This window comes from Amphiura filiformis, chromosome 5 (genome assembly GCF_039555335.1).
Source record: "Amphiura filiformis chromosome 5, Afil_fr2py, whole genome shotgun sequence".
Taxonomy (NCBI): domain Eukaryota; kingdom Metazoa; phylum Echinodermata; class Ophiuroidea; order Amphilepidida; family Amphiuridae; genus Amphiura; species Amphiura filiformis.
Genome location: NC_092632.1, coordinates 47,320,574 through 47,348,389, shown reverse-complemented (window position 1 = coordinate 47,348,389; position 27,816 = coordinate 47,320,574). Strand labels below are relative to the sequence as shown.

Below are 27,816 nucleotides of genomic sequence, written 5' to 3'. Positions count from 1 at the left end.
TGAAGTTGACTTCAGTTGAATTAGAATTTTCACTTCATTTGGGTGTAAACAGGGTCACCGCATTTTGACCTCGACTTCAGAACTCAACTTCTGATGACATGGATTTAAACACAACTTCAATTTAGAATTTTCAGTGTAAACTAACACAAAGTTGAATGCATAATGCTTAATGGAGGATAATGAAGTAAGGGCATAAAAGTTGAATTCACTTTTATTTTCAAGTCAACTATCATTCTTTGTTAAGGTATAAACACGCTGTCAAAAAGCTTAAACCTATGTCAGAATTTGAATTCAATATCGCAATTGAATTGAAGTGTACTTCTCTTCGTGAAAACAGGGTCTACGTCTCATCATAAGACCAACCATTTGTAATGGTTAAAGGAAATTTGAAATCACTCATGTCATCTCATTTGGATTCCATCCTACCTCTTCTAATCTTTTACAACTTGGCTGTTTGTCTTGCCTTTTCAATCATCAGTGGCCTGGACAAGAGCTTGACAGGAAGTTGAACAAATTCACCTGCATTGGAACAAAACACAAAACAAATATGACAGAATATCAATTAAGTCATAATGTGATGACTAAAATTAATTTAATGGTAAAAAAATATCAATTGTTGTCATGTCCCTAATAATAACAATATTGATAATAATACCACCATTCAAATCTTGTTCAGGCGCATTTTCATTGTTCTCCACATTACTTTATTAAGGTGAAACAGATAACATATGAAGTACCAGTTACAGCAAAATGGTATGGTGAAGAGCTTGAAGTAATGTACAATGTAGTGCATAAGCTTGAAGTGAAATAGTGCATAGTTTTTGGATAACACTTTAAACACAGAATATAACAAGCATGGCACAGTCACATGCTTCAAAAGAGAATGGTGCCAAATATAATAATGGTGATGCACAGATACCCTTGCCAAATGTGCTAATGCTAGAGTCCCCACCTCTTCATCGTTGTTGTCATTATATCATCATTATTCATTAACATCATTTGGTCGAAAAAGTAAGGTCCAAATGTGGGCATTTATCTTCTTCTCATGGGGACAGAGAGGTACAAGATCCTGTAATCTATTAACTAAAAAGAGATGCCACCTTACCTATCCTTGCTGCTATTCTTCCTACTTCTTTCTGATCCAAACCAAGAACTTCCTTATGTGTCCCATTGCCATTGTTTGGAGTGATACTGGGAATGGTACTGTAATAATACAAATTATGCAAGTGCAAGTTAGTGTATATATAAAGAGCACTGTGGGCTATGACACACAATAATAAGTTCATGCATTTGAAATTGAAAAACTGTCAGCTAAAATTTTACAAACACTCCAATAAAAAGAGCTGTGTATAATCAACTCCCCAAGTAGAATTTTGAGCAATGATTCCCTTGCATATATGCTTCGGTTTGGCTGCTTGGGATGCAATGTTAATGGAATCACCTCTTTGCAGAATGCTTCAATTTGGTTGTAAGGTAAAGTAAAGGAGTCAAACCTGCATTTTTTTTACAGGACAGAGTACCCATCTCTCTTTTGTCTTTTGTTAGCCATTAAGCCAGACTCCACTGTGAAACGTTGCTGTGGGGGATCGCCACACCTCCTCTACAGCAAGTCTGTTACCTTCCCAGCATTTAAGAATGCCTGTACCCATTTATACACCTGGGTGGAGAAGAGTAATCGAGATAAAGTGCCTTACTCACGAGCACAACACAATGATGTTGCCGGGGCTTTAACCTGCAACCTTCAAATTATGAGTCGAAGCCTGTTCCACTCGCAATTTTACAATTTGGTTGTAAAAGCGCACAGCAAAAGCCCTATGATTGATTATTGATCACATAGAAGTAAATGTAACAAATCAGTAAACATCTACTCGTATAATATGACCGGATAAGATCTTATTTGAAATTTTGGACCTAACAAATCCAAATTTGAGAGCATAAATCTTTTCATTTACATACTTGGGACAGGGGACAAAATTAGGACAAACTACAAGCTTTTGCAAAGACCTTTTGCACTGCTGCCAACCAATCACATAAAAAGAACTAGGTCATGCATGCGTCACGTGATGCTACACAGATTGAGCGGTAAATGATGTGCTGATGTGATGATGACGTGATTCAATTAGCCAATAATTAGAACCCGACTTCATATTTTCGCCATAAACTGCGCCAAATTGGGCACTCCAACAGGTCTTTGCATATGGGTGTGTTCTCATAGCTCAAAATAAACATATCTTTACAGTAATACTAACCTTCTCACTCTGTTCAATCCTCTGAATTCAACGACTGCGTTGATAGCATTGCCTAACAGGTTCAAGGAGAGCAGATCATATTCAAATAGATCACCTGAAATTAATAATGGTAAATAGTCGGTGAGAATTTTGCAATGAGGCAGTATACAAACATCATATTCTGAAGATTTGATTAGGGTGTCAGAAATTATATAGACTCCTTTACAATCTAACAGTTCCTGCTCCAACTGTCAAGTTTCTTTAAATGCTTTTATGACATTGACATTATTAATATATTATTCTACAAATCATTTTCCATTTCACATAACAACATATCGCCTGTGTAAATATCTTAACGATATGACATCATTTGGTGCAGCGGTACAAGCTCTGCCTTGTGGAATACGAGTTTGAGCCCCGGCGGTGCCATCGTGTTGTGTTCTTGGTGTTGTGCTTTAAAGCGCTTTGGTACATGTGCACATGTGAAAGGCGGTGTATAAATACCAACATTTATTTGAAATGGACAACACAATGATTTGGAACTTCTACTGCTTACCATCAGCAATACATCCCACAACTGCAGACTGGATGTCCTTGCCCAGTCTTGCCCTTGTCAGTGGCTCCATAACATCAGGGACATTCATTAGATAATGACACACAAACTGTTGAGAAATATATGAGAGTATCATAATGAGAGTCATTGGACTGTTGTTATACTATTTCAGTTTGGATACAATAGAAAGCATCTTGTTTAGGACCATCACCATGAAACGGCTAAATCATTTCATGGCTGATGCATAAAATACTTAGATCAACACATTACAAATAAAAATAATTAGGTAGTAACCTACCATATATTCTCTAAAAAAATACCCCCATCTTGCCTTCTAAATCCTGCCTTCTGAATGTTGAAATGAACAGAACATGCACCCTGCATAAAATAATTATGCCAAATGAATGTTCAAATGTGACCTGCTACCACAAAACGTCCCAAGCCAGTAGTATGTCCTTCGTGAATAGCCATTGTGTCCCCATTCACAAAGGATACAGACATACTTTTGGCTTGAACAGGTATGTTGGAAACAAACAACAGCAGCCAGGACGTCTTGAAACTACAAACTTGTGACTTCACGCTATGCTAGCAGGTCACAAATGATACACATAACTATATAACCACTCTATTCAGATCATTTCTCCGTGCTAACTCCCTCAAGTTTTATATGCAAATAGAGAGCACCTACTTACCCAGTATCCAAGTAGGAAAGGCTGTAATACTTGTGCCAAGAACGACATGGTGCTGCGGCCTTGTTGAGTGATTTCTATTGCTGCATCTGAACCAGTCACTATGAAATTGGTCTCAAACTTTCTCAACATGATTCTGAAATCCTGTCAGAGACAGAAACAAATACCTTTAGCTATACCTCAATCTTTTTGGTGACATGGAAAAAGCTTTTGGAAAAATATGGAACACAAAGTTTCTCAGATATAACAATCTGATTGGTAAATTAAAATAAGAGTTCATGTTTTACTACACACATGACATATGCAGATAGTATGATTGGCAATGCCTACACAACAATGTCATAAAAGATTTAAATTTGTTGTTAGAAGAGACCTTTTCAAATCAACATAAGAAAATTTAGGAAAGCCAGGTCCCATGCAACAAGTGCATACACAGCATAATAAAGCGTACATGAGCATCATTACGCTTGCGTAAATTCATATAAGCGCTCGCCAGTGACATGCATTACCGGTACACAAAGCATAACTATCGTAAGTGCTGCATCCAACAACTGCATGATGACTTGGAATATAATTATAAATTAGGGTCATCAAAAACAAATGACAGCTGTCTTCAGAAAACTTTGATTTGAAAACAGTTATACTATAGTGCTAACAAGGTAAACATTTTGAACAATTAGACTTCAACTCCCATATCTGTTTTAACATTTTGACTGACTACGTAGGATTCATTTGAGACAAGCAAGTAGGTCCTTCTCAAAATGATTGATCAACTTTTGATTTCAATAAACAAATAACAGTTAATGTCATTGATATTCTATAAAAAAACTTCTGACTTACTTCTTTTGTTGTTGCAGGATGGAATGTGAATTCAAATGATAGAAGTTTCACAAGGAACTGATAGTTGCTGAATAAGTCATCTGAAATGAAGAGTGAGACAACAAATCCTAAAATAACTAATGATGACAGCAAAGATGAAAATGCTCATTATTTGAAGAACTGAAGAAAATGTCTGCAGGTGTTGGAAATCACCCAGAGGACAAACATTTTATTCTTTCAAATATGTTATTCTTGACTTCGTTTTTTTTTTTTTTTCATAACGCTCACAAACAAAAATAGCCTCTAATCTAATAAGATAATAATTTCTAAACTATTGGCTGAATCAATTACACTTTTTTCCAAGACACATAATGTATAAAACATCCCAAAAGAATGAGAATAACATTTCTACATATTTTTGGAAGTATTGGCTAAATATTATCATGATAGAAATAGTAATTAAAACAACTAAAGAAAAAAATGCATTAATTGTAACTGTGATCAATTTGTTCAACTATTAATGTGCACATATTTGTTTGCTATCAGGAAGGCGGACTAGTGGCAAATTGGAAAATCAATCATTCCTATAAATCTTGGATGATATGACATCAAATCAACAGCTTATAAATATCTTGAAAACAAATTATAGTGATGTCACACATGCTAGACATATCAAGTTACCCCTCATTTTGAAGCTTATGATGTTGCGGACATAATGAAGTAACAGGATTTTAAAATTAATGATGGGTATGCTAATTAGCGCTAATTAAATATTCAAAGTTAACGAATTTGTCTGTCGGATGAAGTATTTTACTAATTTTATAAAAATTAAAGTCAAATTGTATTTTTTAGCTAAGTTTGTTTAATGTTTACATGAAATAACCCTAAAAAGATGTTTAAGGTATTAATCTTGATTAAATATGCTAATTAATTGCTAATTAAGCGAATTCACTATATATGCAATTTTTGTACTGGGAAATTCCTTTATTTGTTCGTTATTTTATGATTTTAAAAATAATTATCTAGTCTTCTAGAAGAAGAAAACTATTTATTTATGTAATTATAAAATTAATAAATGATTTAAAATTGAAATATTTAATTAATGCTATCTTTATCTTATAATTAGCATACAAGGTGTGTTTAAGTTCATAGGCTATTCTACACTATACTTTTCCCATAGAGCACTATGTAAAATCTGTAAAAAGCCTTCAAAATGCTCTCAACCTGCCAACATTAACCCTACATGCGGAAAAATGCGTAATGCCGTAGCCCCATGTGTTTGATATCATTGCAAAGAGGACCTTCCAATATGTCTAAAAATCACAATCATCAAAGATCATCAGGGGGTTAAGCTTAAAAATGGCTCACAAAGTCAAAATAAGTAAAATTACACTAAAAATGGCACAATTCCAAGCCATTTGGCTAATTTTAAAGCTTTTTTCACCATTTTTTTTGTCATTTTGGGGAATATATTGCTTACGCTAACGTTTCTAGATTATTTCCGATGCTTTACCCCCACAATGCAATGCGAGACCCGGAAATGTGCACAGGTCGCCATTTGTGGTAATTTCAACAATCGCGATTTTCAAACCACTAAATTCACAATTTATTTACGGAACTTTTCCAAGCTTTTATTCAAAATTTGAATTAATATTTAGTTAAAACATACTTTTAACTACACTAGCATTAAATTCTAGCAAAATATTTCAAGTATTAATGGAACTAGGGCAATTCTCCGAGAGCAAGTTTTTACATGTTACAGAATAGCAGCACCGATTTACGTGTGCTGTGTGTCATCGCTACAAATTAGTGCCATTGAACAAACCTACCTCTGCTTGTTTTTCCAAACCCACCAAACGCCGTGGCAACAACAGCAGCCTGTATGATGGGTGGTATGAGCTGATTGCGATACGATGCCAATGCTAGGTAAATGGTAGCATCTTCCATTACTTCTGCTTTGCTTCTCATCTGTGTAGTTGCTTCTGTGTTACCAAGGGGATTAGATGGTAAGGACAGAACCACTTGCTTCTGTTTGGTGACTCTTGCAATGGGATGGTGAACCTGTAGGGCTGACTTGATGATTGACTGCACAGACCTGCCAGCTGTAGTGGGGTAAATATAAATTATTAATGTTATGACCAAGGTCTACTTGATCTACTTGAAGAGTTTTAGCACAAATCTTGTAATTTTACTTTTTTTGACAGGGGTGTGTGAAAAGAAAGGGCAACATCATTCAGCAGCACAGAGATCACTCTTATTATTGGGCAACTTCTGAGTTTGATTTCTTAGATCTCTCACTCTGCATTCATACCTTACTGGACTTCTTGTTACTTATTAACAACATGACAGATCATATCAATATATTTGCACAGAATTTCAAATATATAGATCACAGAGTATGCATGGACCTGTGTCTTTTGGAACTTGTCTTTTTGGAACACATAAAAATTTCAGTATCTTCATGTATTTCACACACACATCAAATGAAATACAGACCAAGATTACTATTGAAATGTATAGAGCTGTTTGTCCTCTGCTGTTTTTGAAAAGTTTACCTGAAGTTTTAGTGCAAGTTCTGTATCTTTCTTGTCTCAAGAACTGAGGTGGATGGATTTCAGGCACATCATAATTTGTTTGATACATGGAAAAACTCATAACCTTGGATTGATATAGAATGGCATGCATATAGGTAGACGCAGCATCTACATTAGTCGCACTTTGCATCATGCATAGCAAGAAAAACACAAATAAGTCAAACAATGTATAGTAGCATTTAAAATCTCCTAACACACTTACTAGGCCAGTAGACATGTGCTCCTATGCTAACCACAACACCTTTGAGCCACTCAGCATCCTTGCATAGCTCATCAAAGCTAATACCTTGCTGTGTTTTCTGCATGATGAGAGATGCACACAGTATCCATGGTGATACCACCATGTATTTAATCTGCTGGAGCTGTGTGGTGTAGGCCATGTCACGTACAAACTCTTGCTCTTCATCGCTCAAAGAAAATATGAACCTGTCACAAGGGAAGCATTTCCAGACAATCAACAGATGCTACTAATTAGTCCCAAACAAAAATGTTTGGTAGACTCATAACCGTGCGATCTTACCTTTCCGATGTTGATTAAGATACTTCTTGCATCGATCCCGAGATGCGGAAAAACCAATAGTCATTTTGTCCCACATAAATGAATAAATAACAAAACCCCCGATCCCCGGTGGACTCACCCAAAAGGTGACGCCACACCATATGATCGCCCCTTATCCGACTTGGGATCCCCTACCGGACCAAACTTGTAGGGTGGCGGGGTCTCGGGATAATCAATATCGAAAGGTAAGATCGCACCGTTATGAGTCTACCAAACATTTTTGTTTGGGACTAGACTCAGTACACCGGTCGATCTTACCGCTTCGATGTTGATTAAGATACTTCTTGCATCAACATCTGAAAGATCGATCTAGCAAGTAACCGACGGATGGAGGTACAAGATTGGTCAGCATCTGATCAGGGATCGGGAGCGGTAACGATGGTTTTCGCGAGGTCAGAAAATATTTTCCCCAACGGTCGGAAACAAAAAAGACCACGCGATCACAGACATAAACCTCCTTACTTAATAAGTTTGGTGGTTAAGAATAGCGACACTGGTTCTTACCATGCTGAGTATTCTGTATAGTCTGAAAACCTGGTACCCGTACACCACCGTATTATGATCGCCAACAATGTCCCGGTAAACCTCCCGCCTGTCTCTGATTACTAACGTAAACGGAAGTATCGTAGAGAAGGGCGAAGGTGGCTTCCGGGACACCGCCTGCTAGATCTCCTCAAGGGACAACCGAACGGTATACCCAAGATGATGAGATAGCTCGTGTCGAGTGGGTCGTGAGACGCCAAACCTTCGCGATCCCCCGGACCCCACTAACACCTGGACCAGCCATCGCGACAGCGGCTGGACCGAAAGGCTCTGTAAGGGTGATGAATGCGGTCGTGAGTCCTCGCAAGGCTTGTGTTCGGAAGAAATAGTGCTGCAGCGCCGTATCGGACACCCCGGCCTATCTTTGGCTTCAGCCGAACCTTGCCCAACCCTGGGGATTGGAGAGGGACGAATGTCGGTATGCACCGCGCCCTTTCGTAGTCACGAGAACAGAGCGCCGAAACAGTGTCGCTCCAGTGTTTGTGAACACGGAAGCTAACCTCGAGACCGTGTGCAACTCAGCACCGCCGCCCCGAAGCCAACGCCAAACCGAAAGCCATCTTGAGAGTTACGTATTTAAGCGCCGCTTTTGGACGGAAGGTCAAAAGGGTGACCCTTAAAGTAATCTAAGACTGTGTTGGGATCCCTTAGGAGGATCACTTTCCTTTTGGTAGACACTGCTGAACATACCGTCGAGGCGTAGACTAATAAGGTAACCATCGGCTATGATAGTCGACCCGCCTCAAACCTCGGTGAATGGAGAGGACAGCTGACTTATAGTTGGCCCCAGTGGCCCGCTGAAGTCTTGCTTGGAACTTTTCTGTCAGAAACTCCGAACTAGCAGCACAGAGGTTCTAGGGAGAGCTATTTGTCTCATTGCACCAAGCGTAGTATGGAGCCAGACTCTGGCTATACGTGCGGAGGGTAGACTTCCGCCTAGCCCCGGCGATGAGAAAAACAGCTTCTGATGAAAAGTATCCTCCGCTGCGTGTTCCCTGGTAAGGGCCATGCAGCTAACTGCAGGTGCTCTAGTGATAGACTGGTACCTCCGCTCCGGGCATCCGGAGTAGATCTGGTACTGGGAGTGCCAGCGCCTTGCCGCTAGCAGAATGACAATGCAGTCTTCCCACCCGATCTTGGCCACCACCCTCATGAGTAGTGAGATCGGAGGGACTGCATAAGCTGTCATCCTCCCCAGTCTATGGACAGAGCGCCCACGGTGAATGCTTGGGGTCCGCGACCCTTGAGCAGTACACCGGCAGTGGATGATTGCGATGAGATGCGAACAGATCTTTCGAGGGGTGGTACATCCCTTGAAGATCGCTCTGAGCGACCTGCGGAGCAAGGGACCACTCAGCGGGTCCCGCCCTCCTTCCTCGTGACAGATTGCGCGCCACGATGCCGGTGGCCCCTGCGATGTGTATCGCTCTCATCGTAATCTGCCTGAACTTGCACCACCCTATCAGGTGTCGTGCATGCAGGCTCAATCGTGGTGGCCCGGAGTCCCCTTGTCTGTTGGGGTAGGCTACCACGGTTGTGTTATCCGTCAGGACAACGGTATGTGATTCCACGATCACCTCCTCGTAAGCGAGGGAGGTTGATGTGAAACTCTGTCTCTATGGCCCCCATAGGCCCGAGACGGAGTCTCCAGGATGTGGACCCCCAGCCCCGCTTTTGACGCTATGGTCGCCACTACGTGATATACCGGGGTGCAGGAAACCTGACACCCTGGGTCAAATTGGGCTGATGGGTCCACCACCAGAGTTCTCTCGCGCGATCTCCGACAACGGAACCGCGAGGGATATTGGTGACGACTGGGCCTGCAAGCAGGCTAGAAGGTGTAGTTGGGTAAGCCTAACGAGAAACGGCAGTACAGTACGAGGTCTACCATACTGGCCATTAGGCCTACCACCTTCATCCATGCCACAGCGGGTTTTGCCCGAGACTCGGCCAAGGGTCAGGCACACCGCACCATGTTCGCCACCCGCTCGGGTGAGAGCACCGCGAACCCCTCCGTGAGGGTGATCTGGGCCCCTACAAATAGTGGTGTTTGCGGCGGGACCACGCTGGACTTTTTTGAGCTGATCAAAAAATCCAGGGTCCCGCACCCCACGGACTATCAACCCCATGAGACCCGTAGTCTTCAGTGGAGTGCGTCCGTATATGAGCCAAACGTCCAGGTAGCAACTGATGTTGACACCCCTGTGCTTCAGGTACGCTGCCACCGCTCTGACCAAGAGTGTTAAACACCCTGGGAGAGATGGACAGGCCGGATGGCTGGTATCAAAACTGGTAATTTTGATCCTGTACCTAGAAGCGCAGATGCCTCCGATCTTGAGAGGCGATTGGCATATGCAGATAGGCGTCCGAGAGATCTAGCGATGCTGTTCCCATGCCCCTGATGGAGCAGGCTAGCACCGAGGCGAGAGTCCCCATTCTGAACCTCTTGGGCCTGAAGAACGTGTTCAACAGCCTGCGGTTCCGGATGGGGCTCCCGTCGCCGGTCTTCCTTGGAGCCAATGGCTCCAAGATCACCCGTAGAACGGGGTAGACCGGGACAATCGCCCGCTTCGTGAGAAGCTGTGTGATCCCTGTCAGTAGTGCCCGACGCTGGGGGCCGCCTGACGGCACTACTGTGGACCTCTGAAATGTGCAGACGAATGTGGGGAGACTGGGTTGCCAGTCTGTAACCCCCACTCACCACTGACCATACCCAGGCGCCAAAGAGATGGTTTCCCACCTCTGGGTGAAAGCCATAAGCGGTCAGTCCACTGGGAGATCCCCTGTGGAAAAACTGCTGAGCCCCCAGGAATGCTCTGCCTAGCTTCCCTTGGAAGAGCGCTTGCTCTTCTTCGGGCTTGCCAGCTGTTCCTGTGCTGCCCTTGCGCCTCCCAGAAATGGGTGCTGCAGAGGTAGTGGGCTCGGGTACTGTTGGTGGTGCACGGCCTGCTGAAGTCGGAGCTCCTACCCATGGTAAGGGCAGTTTCCGACCTCTTCAGAGTGCTCCTCGTTGGTAGCTTCTTTGCACGGTCCTCCACCGTGGCGCAGAAGCATCCAAAGAGAAAAAGGACCCTGCCTTTCCATCGCTGAGCGATTGGAGTGGCAGGCCCCTCCCCGGCGCTGAGTGGACACCCTATGGGCTAGGCCCATGGAGCTCTCGTTGAGGCTAGCTGTTAGCACCGCTAATAGGCTCACCTCGCGGAAGAGCTCAGATGTTGTCTGAGCGTGATACGCTTGACGACATCTGGGTCCCTCTCGGATCCCCTCAGGTAGGTCTCGTGGTCCTCCCGCGCTACACGCAGAGGAAGCGCAGCAAGCACGCGCGCCATAGCTCTACTGAGCTCGACAGCCCTACGATATCTACCCGTGAGGTTTGCCGGGAATGAGAGTGCAGGCGCCCCTGTGAGGAAGCAGCAGCTGAGCATCCTACTGAAAGGATCCCTGGTCCTCCTCCATGGACTCCCCCCCTTAGGGGTGTCCGGAGGAAGATCAGTGCTGTTGCTCCCCTCAGCGGGCAGCGGGGAAGGAGACTGTAGTGATGTCACTACCGTACTCAGCTTCCGACTCTTTCCTCGCCCACAGTATCCGTGATTGGCGTGCTCCGATGATGACGGTAACTGAGGACGGGCATCTGAAAGCGGGTAAGAAGGCATAACCACTGTGTGGCTCGCCGACTACCTGCCAGCAGAAGAGGGAGTACTCCCGCAAGACCCTGAGGTATCCGCCATGGCACCACTGGGTCCGCATGCTCTCGCAGCCGTCGTCCTAAGCGCTTAGCAGCACGGGCCTACCCTGATCAAGATCTGGGTTAGCCCCATGCCGGCTGGCCTGGTCAACAGCTGATGTTGGTACTGCGTGGCCATCGCTAGGCGACACTTGCCACGGTACTAGGCCGTTGAACAAACTCCCTCCGGCGGCTACCACGGGGCATACCCGCCGGCAGCTGACCCTGAAAGGATCCGCCACCAGGGTAACCCCATGGTACTGCAGTACCAGCACCGCCTCCCCCCCCTTGTTGCCACAGAGACTGTGGCGACTAAGGCGGGTGCTGCGGTACCGGTGCGGTATCAGCGTGGGTACCCGTGAGGGTTCCCAACTGTGGACCGCTGTACCCTCGCCACACCGCGCTCCCCTGTTTGGGGATCAAGCTGTGTGCTGGCGTGGTACCGGCGCCGGTACTAGCGTAGGTGCCCGTGAGGGCTCCCGGCTGTGTACCACTGTACCCATGCCTCACTGCGCTCCCCGCAAGGATCAAGCCATGTGTATGGGTACCCGCTATACCGGCTGTCCCTTGGCTAGAGGGAGCTTGCCTAGTACCACGGGTAGCTGAGCGCAGATACCCCGATCAATCACCTCGCCACCTGAATAGGCAGCGCCAATCAATGGAGCTATGCCCTGTTGATTTGACAGTGATCGATCAAGAGAGGGTAATTGACCCATTGACGGTAATGGATCACCCACGCCCGCTGGCTCTCGAGGACATAAGTGGGTTGTTGATCAGCTAGGCTGTTCAAGCTACTCACTGTACCCTCTAGAGCTTCGCCCAAGGTCGCTGTGTGTGGCGGACCACTCACGGCAGCTATGGGCGGGTGCATAGCGGCTACCACTGAAGTCAAGCCGTAGCTCGCCTTTGTAGCTGCCACCGAATGCACCTGGGTCGCTGTCCCGTGAGAGACTGCGAGCCCAACCCCTGAATAATCGCCAGCCAGTCCCTGTGGACAGCCAGCAGCTATTCTAGGGCCCAGGGTATCACTCGGCGGTCCCGCCATGGAACGCTGCCGCAGTGACAACCCCAGTTGGTTCTGCTAAGACTACACCCACAGCGTTAGCCGCGTATCGTCTCTGTTGAACCCATGCATGCTAGGGTTCAACCCAGGCAAGCCCGGGTACCCTTGCATGCTGCCCGTCGCTGGCTACTACTGTGGCTGTTTGAGCCCGTGAGACATGCCTGCAACAGACGGGTGTCCGCCTGCTAAAACCCGTGAGGATTTTCGCTAGAGGGCTGGTATCCTCCTGCTACAAAACCCGCTAGGGTTTTCGCTGGTGGTTACCGCTCTGCTGCCTGCTACTTTGCTCCGACGTATAGTCAGTGCTTTCGCTGGCTGCTGAGCCTTTGGACGCGCTAGCAGTCCCGAAGGAACCGCCTGCTTGTCCGGGGACCGGAGCCCCTTAAGCAGACCTGCCATGACCCATAGGGGCTGTCACAGCAGAATCTACCGTGTCGACTGGTATCCTCCTGCTGCAAAACCCGCTAGGGTTTTCGCTGGTGGTTACCGCTCTGCTGCCTGCTACTTTGCTCCGACGTATAGTCAGTGCTTTCGCTGGCTGCTGAGCCTTTGGACGCGCTTAGCAGTCCCGAAGGAACCGCCTGCTTGTCCGGGGACCGGAGCCCCTTAAGCAGACCTGCCATGACCCATAGGGGCTGTCACAGCAGAATCCACCGTGACGACCTTACCAGTGCCCTTGGTAGATTTCTTCTTCGTCTTATGGCGATGGCGGAGCCTATCCCAATCGCAAGCTGGAACTCGGAGAGTCCTAAGCAAAAGAAAGACATCTAGAAGATCGTGAGCACTCCCTGTGGGTGAAACAGAGCGGTGTGGGTCCCGCCTCCGTCACCAGGGAAGGGCAAGCCCGACAGGGCCGAGGCGGCGAGGAGAAAGGGAGGGGGCACTACCCCCCCAACACGCCGACTCAAGCCCAGTAAGCAAACCTGAGCACGGAGGCTGGTCGCTAACGTTAGTGGTAAAAGTAAGGACTGGCTAACTTTATTACTAAAATGTCAGACGGGTCCCTACCAATCCCCACCGTATGAATATCTGATTAACTCGTCTTTATTGGACGGTAATGAAGACATAACGATAGAGTAATCACCCTAACATAGCAACAATAACCTACCGTACATGAAATACAATGTGTATGTACAAACATCTATTGTAACTTACAGGCTGCAATGGTTGTTTTACGTGGGAAACAAAATGAATGGCGCCAACGAGCGGCCATTTTGAATTGCTCGTGTGTCCCGTGATACAAACGGAGGCACGATATGTAGCTAAGTTTTGGATCGTTTTTGTCACTTTTTCGCCAGAAAATGCCGTCAAAACTATCCTCAGCCGAACAATACCGGTTTGGTTTTACCTAAGGTGTGAAACTACAACCAGATATCTCGCCTCGGTCGAGAAATTGATACACAGTGCTATGAACAATCGATAGGCACGCCTGTGTCAGTCGGAGACCAAGGAGAATAAGGGATTATCATATGGTGTGACGTCACCTTTTGGGTGAGTCCACCGGGGATCGGGGTTTTTGTTATTTATTCATTTATGTGGGACAAAATGACTATTGGTTTTTTCCGCATCTCGGGATCGATGCAAGAAGTATCTTAATCAACATCGGAAACGGTAAGATCGACCGGTGTACTGAGTCTAAATGTTATATTTAAAAGTAGAAGTAGTGGTTCAAATGAAGATTGACAAGGGGCTTAGTGCTCCTATAATCCATCTCGTCTCAAGTTGAGAGTAACGCCATGTTGGATTTCACAGTGGCAGATATGAATCGCGCACGCTAACCTAATCCAATGGGGCATATACACACACATAGAAGGGTGATTTGTCTGTACACTGGTTAATCAACCGTACAAACGCACTGATTTGGATCTACCACTGCAAAATCCAACATGGTGTTACTATCATCTTGAAATGAGACACACTATTAGTTTCTGCCTTGTGAAGTGATAGATTATGCATAGAGAAATTAACTGCAACATTTCAATTTCCTAATGATAAGTATCCAAGTATCCACCAAAACATAGCAGGGTTCCAAGCATTTCACGAAAACAAATTCCCTGAGTTTTCCGTGACAAATTCCAAAATTCCATCACAAATATTTCCACTTTATCAATGGTTGTATCAGGGCATGACTGTTTCAAACGACTACCTACAGAAGGAGAAATGAGAATTCTTTCCAATAGTATGAAATATAAACTCATTTTATAACTGAATATGCTGGAGTCATATACTATATATGCTAGACATGTGTATGCAAAAATTATACAACTTGAGCCACTCAAATTCCTGAGTTTTCCCTGGTATTGGCTGTTTTCTCAAATTCTCTAAGTTGTCCCAAAATGGACTTTCATTTTCCATGAGTGGCTGGGAACTCTGAATAAGGCAAAAAAAGTTCATACACCTTTTGAGTCATTGTCATTGATAACCCTGTACTTTAGAATGTCAAATATTCGGATATACATATGTACATTGCACACACATTTTGCCTGTGCTCCTCACCTTGGCTTTAGATTATGTATGGATCTATCTAATCTGCCCGTGCTCAGTTTTCTTAATGAAATGGGTTCACCAAAGTGCACAGTGATGTTGCCATAGTTGTCATTCAGGATACTTCTGGCTTTGATGAGACCCTGATAAAAAAACACAAAGCAAAATGTTACCAAGATAAAGATCAATGTTCCGGTATTGACAGAATGAATCGGCCACATGATCAGTTTTACGCTGATCAACAATAATTCATCTTTAACATATGTAATTCAGGTGAAGTAACTATTTTCCAAAAATTCATTGTGGCAGTGAATAACATTCATGAATTGGCATTTTTTACAATACAATGTAGATCTTTAGTTTAATTTATGAAACTGGTCGTTGCATGCAGCAGCAGACTTTTCACAAACTGTTTACAATTCTTTCAACTAGCATGACAATTGATTCACGGTTTTTTAAGTACCGACATGCTAAGTCTCCTCCACTTATAGGTAAATTAAGTAATTCTTGGCCAAGTTTGAACCACGATAAACATACACGCACATAGCGCGGTACAGAAGAAAGCATACACATGCCTTACATAATTGCGTATACACTTAATACGCTACATTGACGCAGCAGGTATGTTCGAGCTTGGCCAAGAATTACTTAATTTACCTGTAAGCATGGTAAGTATTTACACAGACTAGACCAAAAAGTTGTGTAACCTTCCAATAACATTGATTGAGCAATCTTGTTATCACTGAATTTTGCAATGTCAATGTTATCTTCCTATCAGTCAATATATGTTGAGATCAAACCAGATGATATGTACAGGTGTTAGTTTTACCTGGGTGCTGAAAAACATCATTGTTTGGACAATAGAAAGCATGTTTTCAAATGAAGACTTGCAATATTTTTAGTTTCATTGATGTGTGGGATGTGTGGGAAGGTTAACCTGTGTTCATACATATAATTTGTATGTATGAACACACCCAAACCTTCCCACACATCCCATTTTTCAATGTAAATATTATAAATCCCATAACATACACATATTTAAGCACGCAAAAATATTGACAAAGAAGCACAAAGTGCATTCCAAAATCAGCTTTCAGTGGTTAACAAAGCAGTTTTTGAAGTTAAAAAACTTGTTTATTAGCTTACACTGTGACAATCTACAATATGTAAAACATTTTAAATAGAATATCTCTACCAAAACTCTTTCGGAAAATATTTGGGTCATCCAGACATTAATTAATACCATGATGATGCATGCAGCCATGACTTACTGATGTTGATTCCTTTGGTTTCGGGATTCCCAGCATCTCCCTTGAATAGAGCAACTCTTCTAATGTCCTGTCATAAGTCATACTGACCGGTACCAGGTTGACATCCCATAATTTGCCATTCAGAAAGGGTTCTACCACGACACGTAATAAACCTGAAGTAGGGAGAAAGCATAACAACAATGATAATAATTCAAACTCAGGTACAGCAGAATATTGCAAGGGGAATCTTTCATGATTTCTACAGTTCTGAATTCAGAGCTGACAATATTGTCCACACTGTGAAAATGCATGTTTTGAAAGTCATAACTGAAAAGTCATAACTGAAAAAGATTGTCATTAGCGCATCAGTGATGTCAGTGTGCATTTCATTCAATTTATTATTATTTATTATTTATTATCTTTACCCAGGGTATGCCCGAATCAGCTTAAAGCTGTTCTAACCGGGGCCCTGCAATATACAATTAAGTTACATCAATATTAAAAGACACTCATATTAAATATAGTAATTACCCATAGACAGAGAAAGGAAAAACCAAACGGAAATCACATTTGCCACACATATCAGCCATCCAATAGGATCGCATTTATTTTGCTTATGCTAATCAAATACATCATCAATGAATAAGCATTTAAAGATATTTAATACAACATTATCAAGCAAAATTGTCTAAGGCTTCAGCAAGCAAGCAATAAGCATATTAATAGATGGCACAAAACACATGATGATGAGACAATAATGGGGGAAAAGCTGCCCAAAATCCTCCCAGACGAGTTGCCTAAAAGTGATGCATATGTGTGACTAGGGTGATTTACGCTAGAAGCTGTAAGGGAACCTGCTTACAAGCAAAGCAAAATAAGCAAAAAGCTGAAGCCTTAGAAGCATATTAATTAATTGAATATTTCTTGGAGGTCGCGAGAAGTTTTCACGATCATCCTTGCAACTGGCTGGAGCTCATGAGAAGTTTTCCCGAGCATCCTTGAAGACCAAGTTGTCTATATTTAGAAAAATATTATTAATAAATGAATACATGTATAAAATAAACATTTGTAATTTACTATTTTTCATCTTATTCCATCATGTACGCCTTATATGGCTATTTTTAATATAAATTATTTGATTTTTGCTACATCATTTTCCTCTCAAATTCTTAAACTGCACATTAAGTAGACACAAAAATATTTCTATGCAATGGTTGGAGCTTTCGACAAGACTCCCAAGCGTCATTGTAGGAAAACCTAACGAAAGAAGCCTACTATAATTAATGTCTTGTTTAAGGAAGATGAGAAAATAATTGTAGCTTTAATTACCATTTTACTCCTTTTAACACAAATATAAGCGCTTGTCCTTTGTAAAGAATAATTTTTATTAATTACAAGATGCTATTTTTTCGCTCACATTGTTGAAATGTTATGCGAAAACTTCCTCATGAACCACTGTCGCCACTTCTAAACTTGCCCATTCTTTAAAAAAATGAACACGAGATCCGAGCATGACAAAACACCAATTTTTGGGAGTGGCGGGTGGGAAAATAAATATTTTGGATCCTTATCGGATGAAATCTGAATGTGATGTGATTTTTAGGAGACAACCCGAGCCGACCTTTCTTTGAAAGGCCTGTCCCCATTGGTCCACACAACGACCCGACCAGCACACGCAATATGATTGGACCAACCTACACGAGCCCACACGCGCCAAACAGGTCATATGACAATCTCACCGGGTCGAAGCAAGATGACCTTTTTTGAGGTCGCCAAAAGGGCGATAACCTTTCTCTGCTTAAGTAAATTGGTTTCTTCCTGACAAGCATTCAGAAACCTTATAATACATAAAAACACATTTAGATATACAAACAATTATGGCACGTAATTTCATATAATCATAGGTATATACAACTTTTAAAAACATCAAATCATGCGAATATGCAATCTACTTCAGATGGCTACTTTTATACATTGTCTTAAACGACTGAACATTAACAGCATTTCTAGTAGGCGGGTCAATATTATTCCACAACTTAACGCCACTATAGCTAAACGAAAATTTAAAAGACTCAATGTCAGTACCATGAACAATAGGTGGAAGAGCTAGCAAATCAGCTGCAGCTTGCCTCGTAACACGATCGTGATTGTCACGCACATAATTGAACATATTATTTAAATACTGTGGAGCAAGACCATTAAGACATTTATAAATCATTAGAGCTTTGAAATAATCATTAAGATCTGATAGCCGTGACCACCGTAGCTCTTGAAACATATAATTAGATGGAGTGTAGTAATTAACACCTAAGATCACTCGCAGACATCGCTTTTGTATTACATCAAGTCTATGACAATCTTCTTTAAAACGACCATACCATGCTAAGCTACAATAATCAAAGTGAGGTTGAACCATACTTTTATAAAGAACATTTAAAGTATCAACATTAAGATATGGTTTAACACGACGTAACAAAGCAAGTTTACGAACAAAAATTCGAACAACATTATTAACTTGCTTATGCCATTTTAATTGATGATCAATTACAACACCCAAGCATTTAAAATTATCAACACATTCATATCACAAGCCTTCGCTTGAAGTGATGACAACTGGCATAGACATGCATGTAAAGTTTATGAAGCACATATATGTGCACAAACAGCTGCCTCAGCACCTTGATGTCATTGGTTACTCACCAAGATAAAAAAATAGCATAGCTTTGAAGTTTTTCGAACAGAATTTGAAACCAGGAGTATGTGGATTCTCGGAACATGTTACTCTTAAATAGCAAATGGTCTTTGACAATTCATTAAGCTTACCTAATTTTGGTGGAAGAAATTTCCCAGTTCGACTCCTTGTTCCTTCCAAGAAGAATTCTATGGGCGATTGTCCGCTTATGATCATCCCTTGCACATATTCAGTGAAAATAGACCAGTAGAGCTGGTCTGATCCGAAGGACCGTCTCATGAAAAAAGCACCTGCTTTGCGGAGTATAGTTCCTACAAATTTCATGGCCATAAAATCTGGCAAAAGAAACCCAAATTGATGAAATGAAATTTGAAGTCAAGTTGGTAAATATGACAGCAAATGTTGGCAAAGAACATTGTAAACTTTTTATTATTGTTTGCAATGAGATGATCTGAAATTTATTCATTTACCCACACTTTAATAACCATGTTTGAAATTTCAAGTTAAACAAATTTGCATTCATTACAAATTCCTGAAAATCTTACATACATGTAGTATGTTACCAAAGTCGAGCATTGATAATCCATATTAACCTTGAAATGACCTTGTAAATTTTGGTATATTAATATTGATCATTTCCACTAAGTTCCATCCTTATTTGATCTTTGACCCCTTATGACTTTCAAACAGTTGCGCAAATAATGCAGATCATTTCCATCAAGTATTATGAAAAGCCAATAATCTTTAATATAAATCAGTCAGAAATTGATTTGAAATCCTTCAATTGAAGTTATTTCTTTTCAAAGAAAATCAATTTATGATAGATTCATAAAGAGTTGAGCTGTAAAATGTAACCCGCAAAAAGCTGCGCCCTGCGTACCAAGTTCTATCCTTATTTGATCTTTGACTCCTTATGACTTTCAAACACTTGAGCAAATAATGCAGATCATTTCCATTAAGATTTATGAAAAGCCAATAATCTTATAAATCTGTCAGAAATTGATTTTCCTTCAATCAAGGTTTTTCTTTTCAAAGAAAATCAATTTATGATAGATTCATAAAGAGTTGAGCTGTAAAATGTAACCCGCAAAAAGCTGCCGCTTGTAATATTATTAAATTACTTGGGCAACTGTATTTTAATACAGTAATACTTCAAAGTAATCAACAACAACCATGGTCATGTGAGATACAAGTTTTGATGTCACATAGATCTACATGCCTTCTACATACCTGCACCAGCAGCAATATATGGCATTGGCAAGTCATAATGATACATAATATATGACATCAAGAGAAAATCAATGTAGGACCGATGACTGGGTAACAAGATAACTGGCGTCTCCTTCATGCAATTATGCAACTGAAATGAAATAAACAACAAAACCAGTCAACTTTAATATTAGTGCAATGAAACAAAATAAATTATAATTAAGAATAAAATATAATAATAAGGCCATCTTAATTTAATAGTTCGGCTCAAAGCCCACGCACACATTAGCAAAATCATCCACTTTTTGCGTGTTATCCAGGTTTTTTTTGATGGTTTTTTTTTCCAAATCCACCACACGCAAATCTCACATCTGAGATCGCCAGACGTCAAAATAGCCTAAATCATAAATCTCAACAAATATTCTTCATCTTGACTACAGTGAAACTTCTGTGAGAGATGAAAAGGTGGTCTTTTAAGGGGCCGTCGATAATTTTCGCCATTTTCACTTACGTACAAAGCGTACGTAACTTTTTACCCCCCTCCCTCCCTCGAGTTACGTACAAATAAAATGGCGAAGGATTTCCAAGAGTAGGCCTACTACTAATAGCAAAATTGAGATGGGTTGGGGTTGTGGTTAGAGTTTAAGAGGACTTGTCCAGGAAATTCGACTTTTGGGTGGCAACGGCCAAAAATAGATTTTCCTTATAAGTTGAGTGGTAAGAGGCCTTTGTCTCATATAAACACTGGTGGTTTTATTTTGACAATTTATATCTTGTTGCCATAGTAACGGACATTTTATCCATTATTAGCCAATTTAACCAATTGTCACACTTTCGAGCAGTAAAATACCCTTTTATTAGAGTAATTGTACCTCACACATAAAATTTCTTAATATTTTCTTATAATTTTCCGATATAGATGGAAGGCTTAGTAGCAAATACATTGCATAACAAATTAGAATGGGGTCAGAATTGGGCTATACCATTTATTTTAAATAGGGGTGTTTTTGATAATTTTGAATATTCCCATTTAGACCTAACTTCTGGGCTTCATACCCCGTATGGTAACGCTTCATTTGATTTGTCATTTTAGGGTTGACTTGATGGGACATTGTTACATTGAAAATGGAAGAAATTAGTTTGGGGAAAATCATGTGGTAAACGGGTGTTGCCAGAAAATGTTGCATACTTTCAATTTTGTAAATGGATTTAGGTGCATCATAAAGCTGATTCTCGCATAGAATACTTGTATAAAATTGTACTATTATCGTGTACAATAGTTTAGTGTACTTTGTATAATGTATTTATATAAAAAAAATAGCAGAGTTGCCATTCCAGAGGTAAGTGTTGCCATTTTGGCAAAAAATGTACTACATCTGTAAAAAGTTAAACGATGCTTGCAACACTGATGGTGTTCATGATGAACTATAAATAATAAACCGCACTTTGATATTGAGTCGCTCCATATCAACTCACCTAATTTTCAGAAAAGGTTGGCTGGTCACCCTCTCAGATTTTCTTTAAAATCACTTATATCATACACCTATGGGTCAAATGAACACATTTCAAACGGTAGGTCTCAACTCCTTGTTGTTTCAGAGTTATGGCTCGTTGAATATTTGATGTTTTTGACGCAATTTGTCCACTTCCCATTGAAATACACACAAAATTGTCCTAAATACCAACCCAAATTTTATTATGTGGAATGAGCCACCATAATCAAACTCACACATATTCAAAATACTTCTATGATGTTCCTCTGTACCAGAAATCAAAGTGGTGTCAAGCCATCTTCATGGTTAAATGACTGTTTGGAGATCGCATTGAAATACACAGTAATGTTGTAATTCCCAGAATGCAAAGTTCATCAATTTACTGTGTATTTCAATGAGAGATTCAAACACTAATTTAACCATGAAGATGGCTTGACACCACTAAGATTTTTGGTACAGAGGAACATCATGCAAGTATTTTGAATTTGTGTGAGTTTGGTTATGGTGGATTATTTCACACAAGGTCAAATGGGGTCACGAACGGGGGGTCTTTTGGCTGAGGAGTCATCTTTGAGCCCCTGTGAAATTTTTATTAAGCCAATGAGTGGTCTACCCTGCTATAGGGGGTCACACCTGAACCTATATTGCCTACTAAAGGCAAAATAGATGATGTCTGACATCTAGGATAAGAGGAGGGGGGTCAAAACAGGAATTAGTCATGTGGCCAGCACGAACATGCATTTTTATATGTCTATATCAGCAAATGGGGTGAGATACATTGTTTATGAGTCCAGAATCTGGTTATTTGGGTCAAAGACACCCTAGATTCCAATTTGTAGCCCTGTAGTTTACCCCTAGGGGAAGATATGGATACCTAAACTCGGAAGAAAACTAATGTCGCGACACACGTGCCCAAAAAGGGGGGGGTCTGACCCAATTTTCAATAGGCCGGTTCTCGGAAACGACAAGGAGTAGAGACCTACCGTTTGAAACGTGTTCATTTGGCACATAGGGCTATGATATAAGTGATTTTAAACAAAATCTGAGAGGGTGACCAGCCAACCCATTAGGTGATTTGAGATGGACTGACCCTATTGACTTGTCATGAATAGCTGCATACAACTAAAATTGACATTATTATAATAATATTTGGATTGTATTTACAATATCTACAGTTAAAAGTTCTATATCAGTTTCTCATAGGCTTAATCCCCCCCCCCCCTTGAAATATGTGTAAAAATTCCGGTCTTCTTTGCTCGTTTTGAGGCCTTTTGGACACCTTTTGAGATATTTTATGACAACCAGTCGATTGCAAATCGATGAAAGTTTAACATATGATTCAATGTATGGGTAGCCTGAAGTTCCACCTCGTTTTCCAGGTACGAGGCACTAAACAGCGCCTCACTGTTTTTGATATGCTCTCAAGACTATTTCGCGGACCTATTTTCTCGATAATTATAAAAATGCAACTTTTTTGGCGACTTAAATTCATGCATAGGCTTTACACTTTATTTGAGATATAATATAATGCTACTCTCTCTGATTATTTGTATAAAGGGCAGCCCAAATATCTCAAAAAGGTTTTGTATTTTACCGGAACTCATTAGGGTTACACAAATGGCGCATTGATTTAATGGTGTGCTCCCTTCAAGGGTAGGCTACCGAATGTTCATAAAACTTTTGTTATTATGTTCTTGAAATATAAAATGTTTTGAGTAAAACACTCAAGGTTTGAATTAAATACCAATTATCTACCTTTAGTTTTTGACCGTTTATCTACTAAAACCGATTTAACCCTATAGCTAGAACTACTGAAAAAACAACCCCTCTCCTAACATTTTTTATCCGTCATAAAAAACACATGTGCCTGCGCCCAAACGACCTAAGCTAGTCGTAGATCCATCCTTTGCGCTCATTTTAGTGATAAAATGTTCTTACCCGGGTAGAACCCGGGTAGAACCGATCGTCAAAGATGACTAAAGAGTGGGGTTGGTGAGGCACCCATTGGTTTGTACAGTAAAATCAATGATTTTCATTTCGCGAATAGTGTGTCTTTTCCTTTTATATTGAGGAGAATATTCACTGAAAATTAAATTTTTGTATAATTTTTAGCCCAAAATCAATTTTTCCTACCGTATATACTTTTGTACATGGGCAGAATTTCCCAAATTTTCATGGGCACCCTCACATTATGACATCATAGCAACATTGTGTGGGGAATATTTGTACTTATTTTTGGTATTACTGTGTAGAGGAGACCCATAGCTATACATTGGTATCAAATATAATGGTATCAAAAATTAGGGGGTTACATTATTTCTGTTGGTAAATTAAAATGATTTTTTTTTCCGAATTCAATTAATGTAATAATAATAATTATAATGATAATAATAATGATAATGATAATGATAATGATAATGATAATGATAATGATAATGATAATAATAATAATAACACTAACAACAACAACAACAACAACAACAACAACAACAACAACAACAACAACAACAACAACAACAACAACAACAACAATAATAATAATAATAATAATAATAATAATAAAAAATAATAATAATAAAAATACTTAAAATGCAATTTTCCAATTTTTTAAAATAGAAACACTGCTTTTTTGGAGAAGTTGTTATTCATTAATATTTTATAAATTGTTAAATGCTACCAAAATACTTTGTTATGCAAAATGGGTCTCTACTAGTAAGATTATCCCTGAACTAATTTTTCTTGAACTAAAAATGAATGATTAAAACCAAAATACTATAGAAACACTGTATTTTCAGCATTTTGATATTTCTGTAATCTCATAGTTATATTTGCAATACATTAGGCTTACAATCTCCAATAATTGTAATTTTCCCAATGCTAATATTACAAATATAGGCTAAATAGACAAATAAGAGATTGTAAAAATAGGGAAATTTCTAGAAACACTGTGAGCATACAGATGATTTCCCAAACCATTTTTTCTATAAATTCTTAAAGCATACTTTAATCTTCCAGGAGACAAAAGTTTGTTGAATTGGAAGCGTTGGCATGATACTTACAACCGCTTTCAACCATACAGGTTTTATGTACTTTTTAAAATAATAAAAACACCCCTCTTAGAAAAAGTGGTATCTCCCAAATCAAAAGGCCCTTAGTTCCCATTTAGGTCCTGAAACACAGACAAGACCTGGACCTAAATTCTACCCTCACCAACTTGAATGAACCCGCTCTAACTTTCTTCCAGAATGATATCGAATTGACAGAAAATTTTACACATAATTTTGCCAAAATCACTCAATTTAAGGGGAAAAGAACAATTAGCCGCTTTCCATGGCAACAAGAAGCTGGTGTCACTATAAATGTTATTTTGATACATCACCCTAAAGTATCATTAATTGACACAATATGAAGAAAATTGATGATTTTGCGTTTTGCCACAAATTTGAAAAATAAGTCTATTTTCCTGGACAAGTCCTCTTAAGTTAAAGGTTTGGTTAGGTTTAGGGTTAGGGTTATATTAGTGTTCCATGATGACAGTTGGTTTTGGATTTATGTTTTTACAGATAAGTTGAGAAATGCTGAAAAAAACTTCCCTTTAAAACCATATTTTCATGAAAACGAAAGCCATCAATAAATTAAAATATAGCTTAAAATGCAGCCCGAATCTAAACTTAATTACTAATGCACTCCAAAATCTGCTGAACATCCTCTCTTTTCCACTAAGAACCCCCGGGATCACATCATAATAGGGGGATGGGCAGGGGGACATCCCTTTGACATGTTTGGTGTATGTTCTTGCAATTAAACTATGGGTTTCATGTCTTTGGTCGCAACAGTAACAATCCGCACTAGAGCCTTTGCTGCCATTGATCCTAGCGCATATACAAAATACTATTTTTGTAAGTTTTTTGATATGAAATAAATGAAATAAATGAAATAAATGAAGCATAATGTAAAATAGGACAACTGTGCATATTAGACTCAAAATTAAAGAGAAAATTATTGTTTGCATGGCATGTTATTAATTATAGAAATTGTTAAAACGAATTAAACAATTTTAGGTCAATTAGTTGTAAATTATGAATAAAATATTGGAAAATGCCATAATTTTTGCTCAAATAAATCGCCATTTTTGTTACGTACACATGCCCAGGATTTTTACCCCCTCCCTCCCTCTTACGTATGTACGCTTTGTACGTAAGTGAAAATGGCGAAAATTATGGACGGCCCTAACCTGGGAAGGGCTTAGAGATGATTCAGATGAACTATTAAATTAAGATGGGCTAATAAAACAATAATATTTAACAAAAATATTTTCAAATGACTGCAATACTACTGAGAAAATGATATATATGAAGCTTGCTAATTAAATTTGAGTTTAAACTTGAATGTGGCAAATTAGTTATGAAACTCAAAAAGAATGAAGAAGGGGATGGTGACAGGTAACACACACAACACCTCCACCCAAATCAACCCTGGGATTAGGGATATGAGCACAAAACATCCTGAACATTATCTATATTTACCTTATCTATGCCTTCTCTGTTGATGTAAATATGATCATATAATCTTCTATATACTTTGGGGAATAAGTATCCCAGTACACGTATGTTTTTCATTGTGAATGCATGGCCCATCTCTTCTACGATCTGCTTTGCTTCTTCCATCAGCTCCTCTTTACTACGACCCGATTCTGATGAAACCTAGAACAATCAAATTTGAGACCAGGTGAATTAAATAACAAAATATACACAAACTATGTATTGTAGGTAGTTATCTCAAACTGATTCCAGCTAAATTTGAGGAAATGGGTTACAGTCCACGCCTCATCAAGCCTTTAATAAAATGCTATGTCAAGTTCATGTATTATAAGGATGATAAACAATTGAAGATACTAGTTCTAAAAGAGGGTTACGTGTCACAAAATCATGAAAATGGAGCTAGTGTCAGTTTCTGCTACAAGGGAGTTATTTACACCCTCTGCAAGTTTCATACTGAAATAATGTGGTCGAGCACTGAAACATCATCTACCACCTTGTATTGAAAGTACCTGGACATATCAGCCTTCTTTGCCATTTACCGTATTCGTCCGAGTATAGTCCACCCGTTTTTTAGGTGAAAATTTTTTCAAAATTGGGGGTGGGATTATACTCGAATATAAACAAAAAAAAAATTTAAAGTTATTTTTTCGGTTTTGGAGTGTCCCTGGACCTAGACCTAAATGCTAGGATCATTCATGGTTGACCTAAAAAAAATTGCATTATATTTTGTGTTTTTAATATGAAAATTGATAATTTGTATTCATGTCATCCTCTGTCATATTAATGATTTCAATTTTTTTTTTTCTGGAATTTTTCGAAAAATGGGGGGGGGGACTATACTCGAACGTGGGACTATACTCGGACAAATATGGTATCTAAAAATGAAAAATGCACTCAATGTGACTTAACCCCCTTTTATTTTAGAACTAGCATCCTCAATTGAACAACAGAAGTCATACATAAATTACTATGCCTGTACAAATAAGGGAATTAAATGTTAATTCCTTACTGGGAAAATTTGGAATTTAAATAGGCTCAAATCTGTCATATTCGATGTCTTCCCATAAGAACAAAATCCTGGCATTTTTTATTGAAAATGTGTGTGTTTGTGCTCAATTGAAGATATCAAAAAAGCCATGAATATTGACTTTCCAGACATACCTGGTCAATAGTGTGTCTTAATCTTTGTGATTTCAGCACTTCTTCCTTGAACTGTTTTGGCAGTTGATGATGGACATACTTGTACTCTGGTAAGTCTTCCTTCTTCTGGAGAGCAAATGAAATATCAAGGCCCTGACGTCTAGGGGCCAGTATATCGTCATACCCCTCCATCCTGAGTAGATTTTCTTGTAGCTTATATATGGAATGAAAAAAA

General features: G+C 40.1%; 1 protein-coding gene across 1 annotated transcript; it reads right to left on the bottom strand.

Moving 5' to 3' along the window:
• Window positions 1–156: 156 nt before the first annotated feature.
• On the bottom strand, window positions 157–27,816 carry LOC140153267 (dihydroxyacetone phosphate acyltransferase-like). Its single transcript, XM_072175970.1, has 14 exons — window positions 27,603–27,816; window positions 26,427–26,603; window positions 20,429–20,558; window positions 19,330–19,533; window positions 16,528–16,679; window positions 15,269–15,399; window positions 7,086–7,309; window positions 6,119–6,391; window positions 4,311–4,390; window positions 3,474–3,614; window positions 2,785–2,890; window positions 2,250–2,343; window positions 1,106–1,203; window positions 157–519 (listed from the first exon to the last, which is right to left on the bottom strand). Exons 1-14 carry the CDS (start codon window positions 27,771–27,773, stop codon window positions 440–442), a joined length of 2,061 nt encoding a protein of 686 aa, XP_072032071.1. The 5' UTR covers window positions 27,774–27,816; the 3' UTR covers window positions 157–439.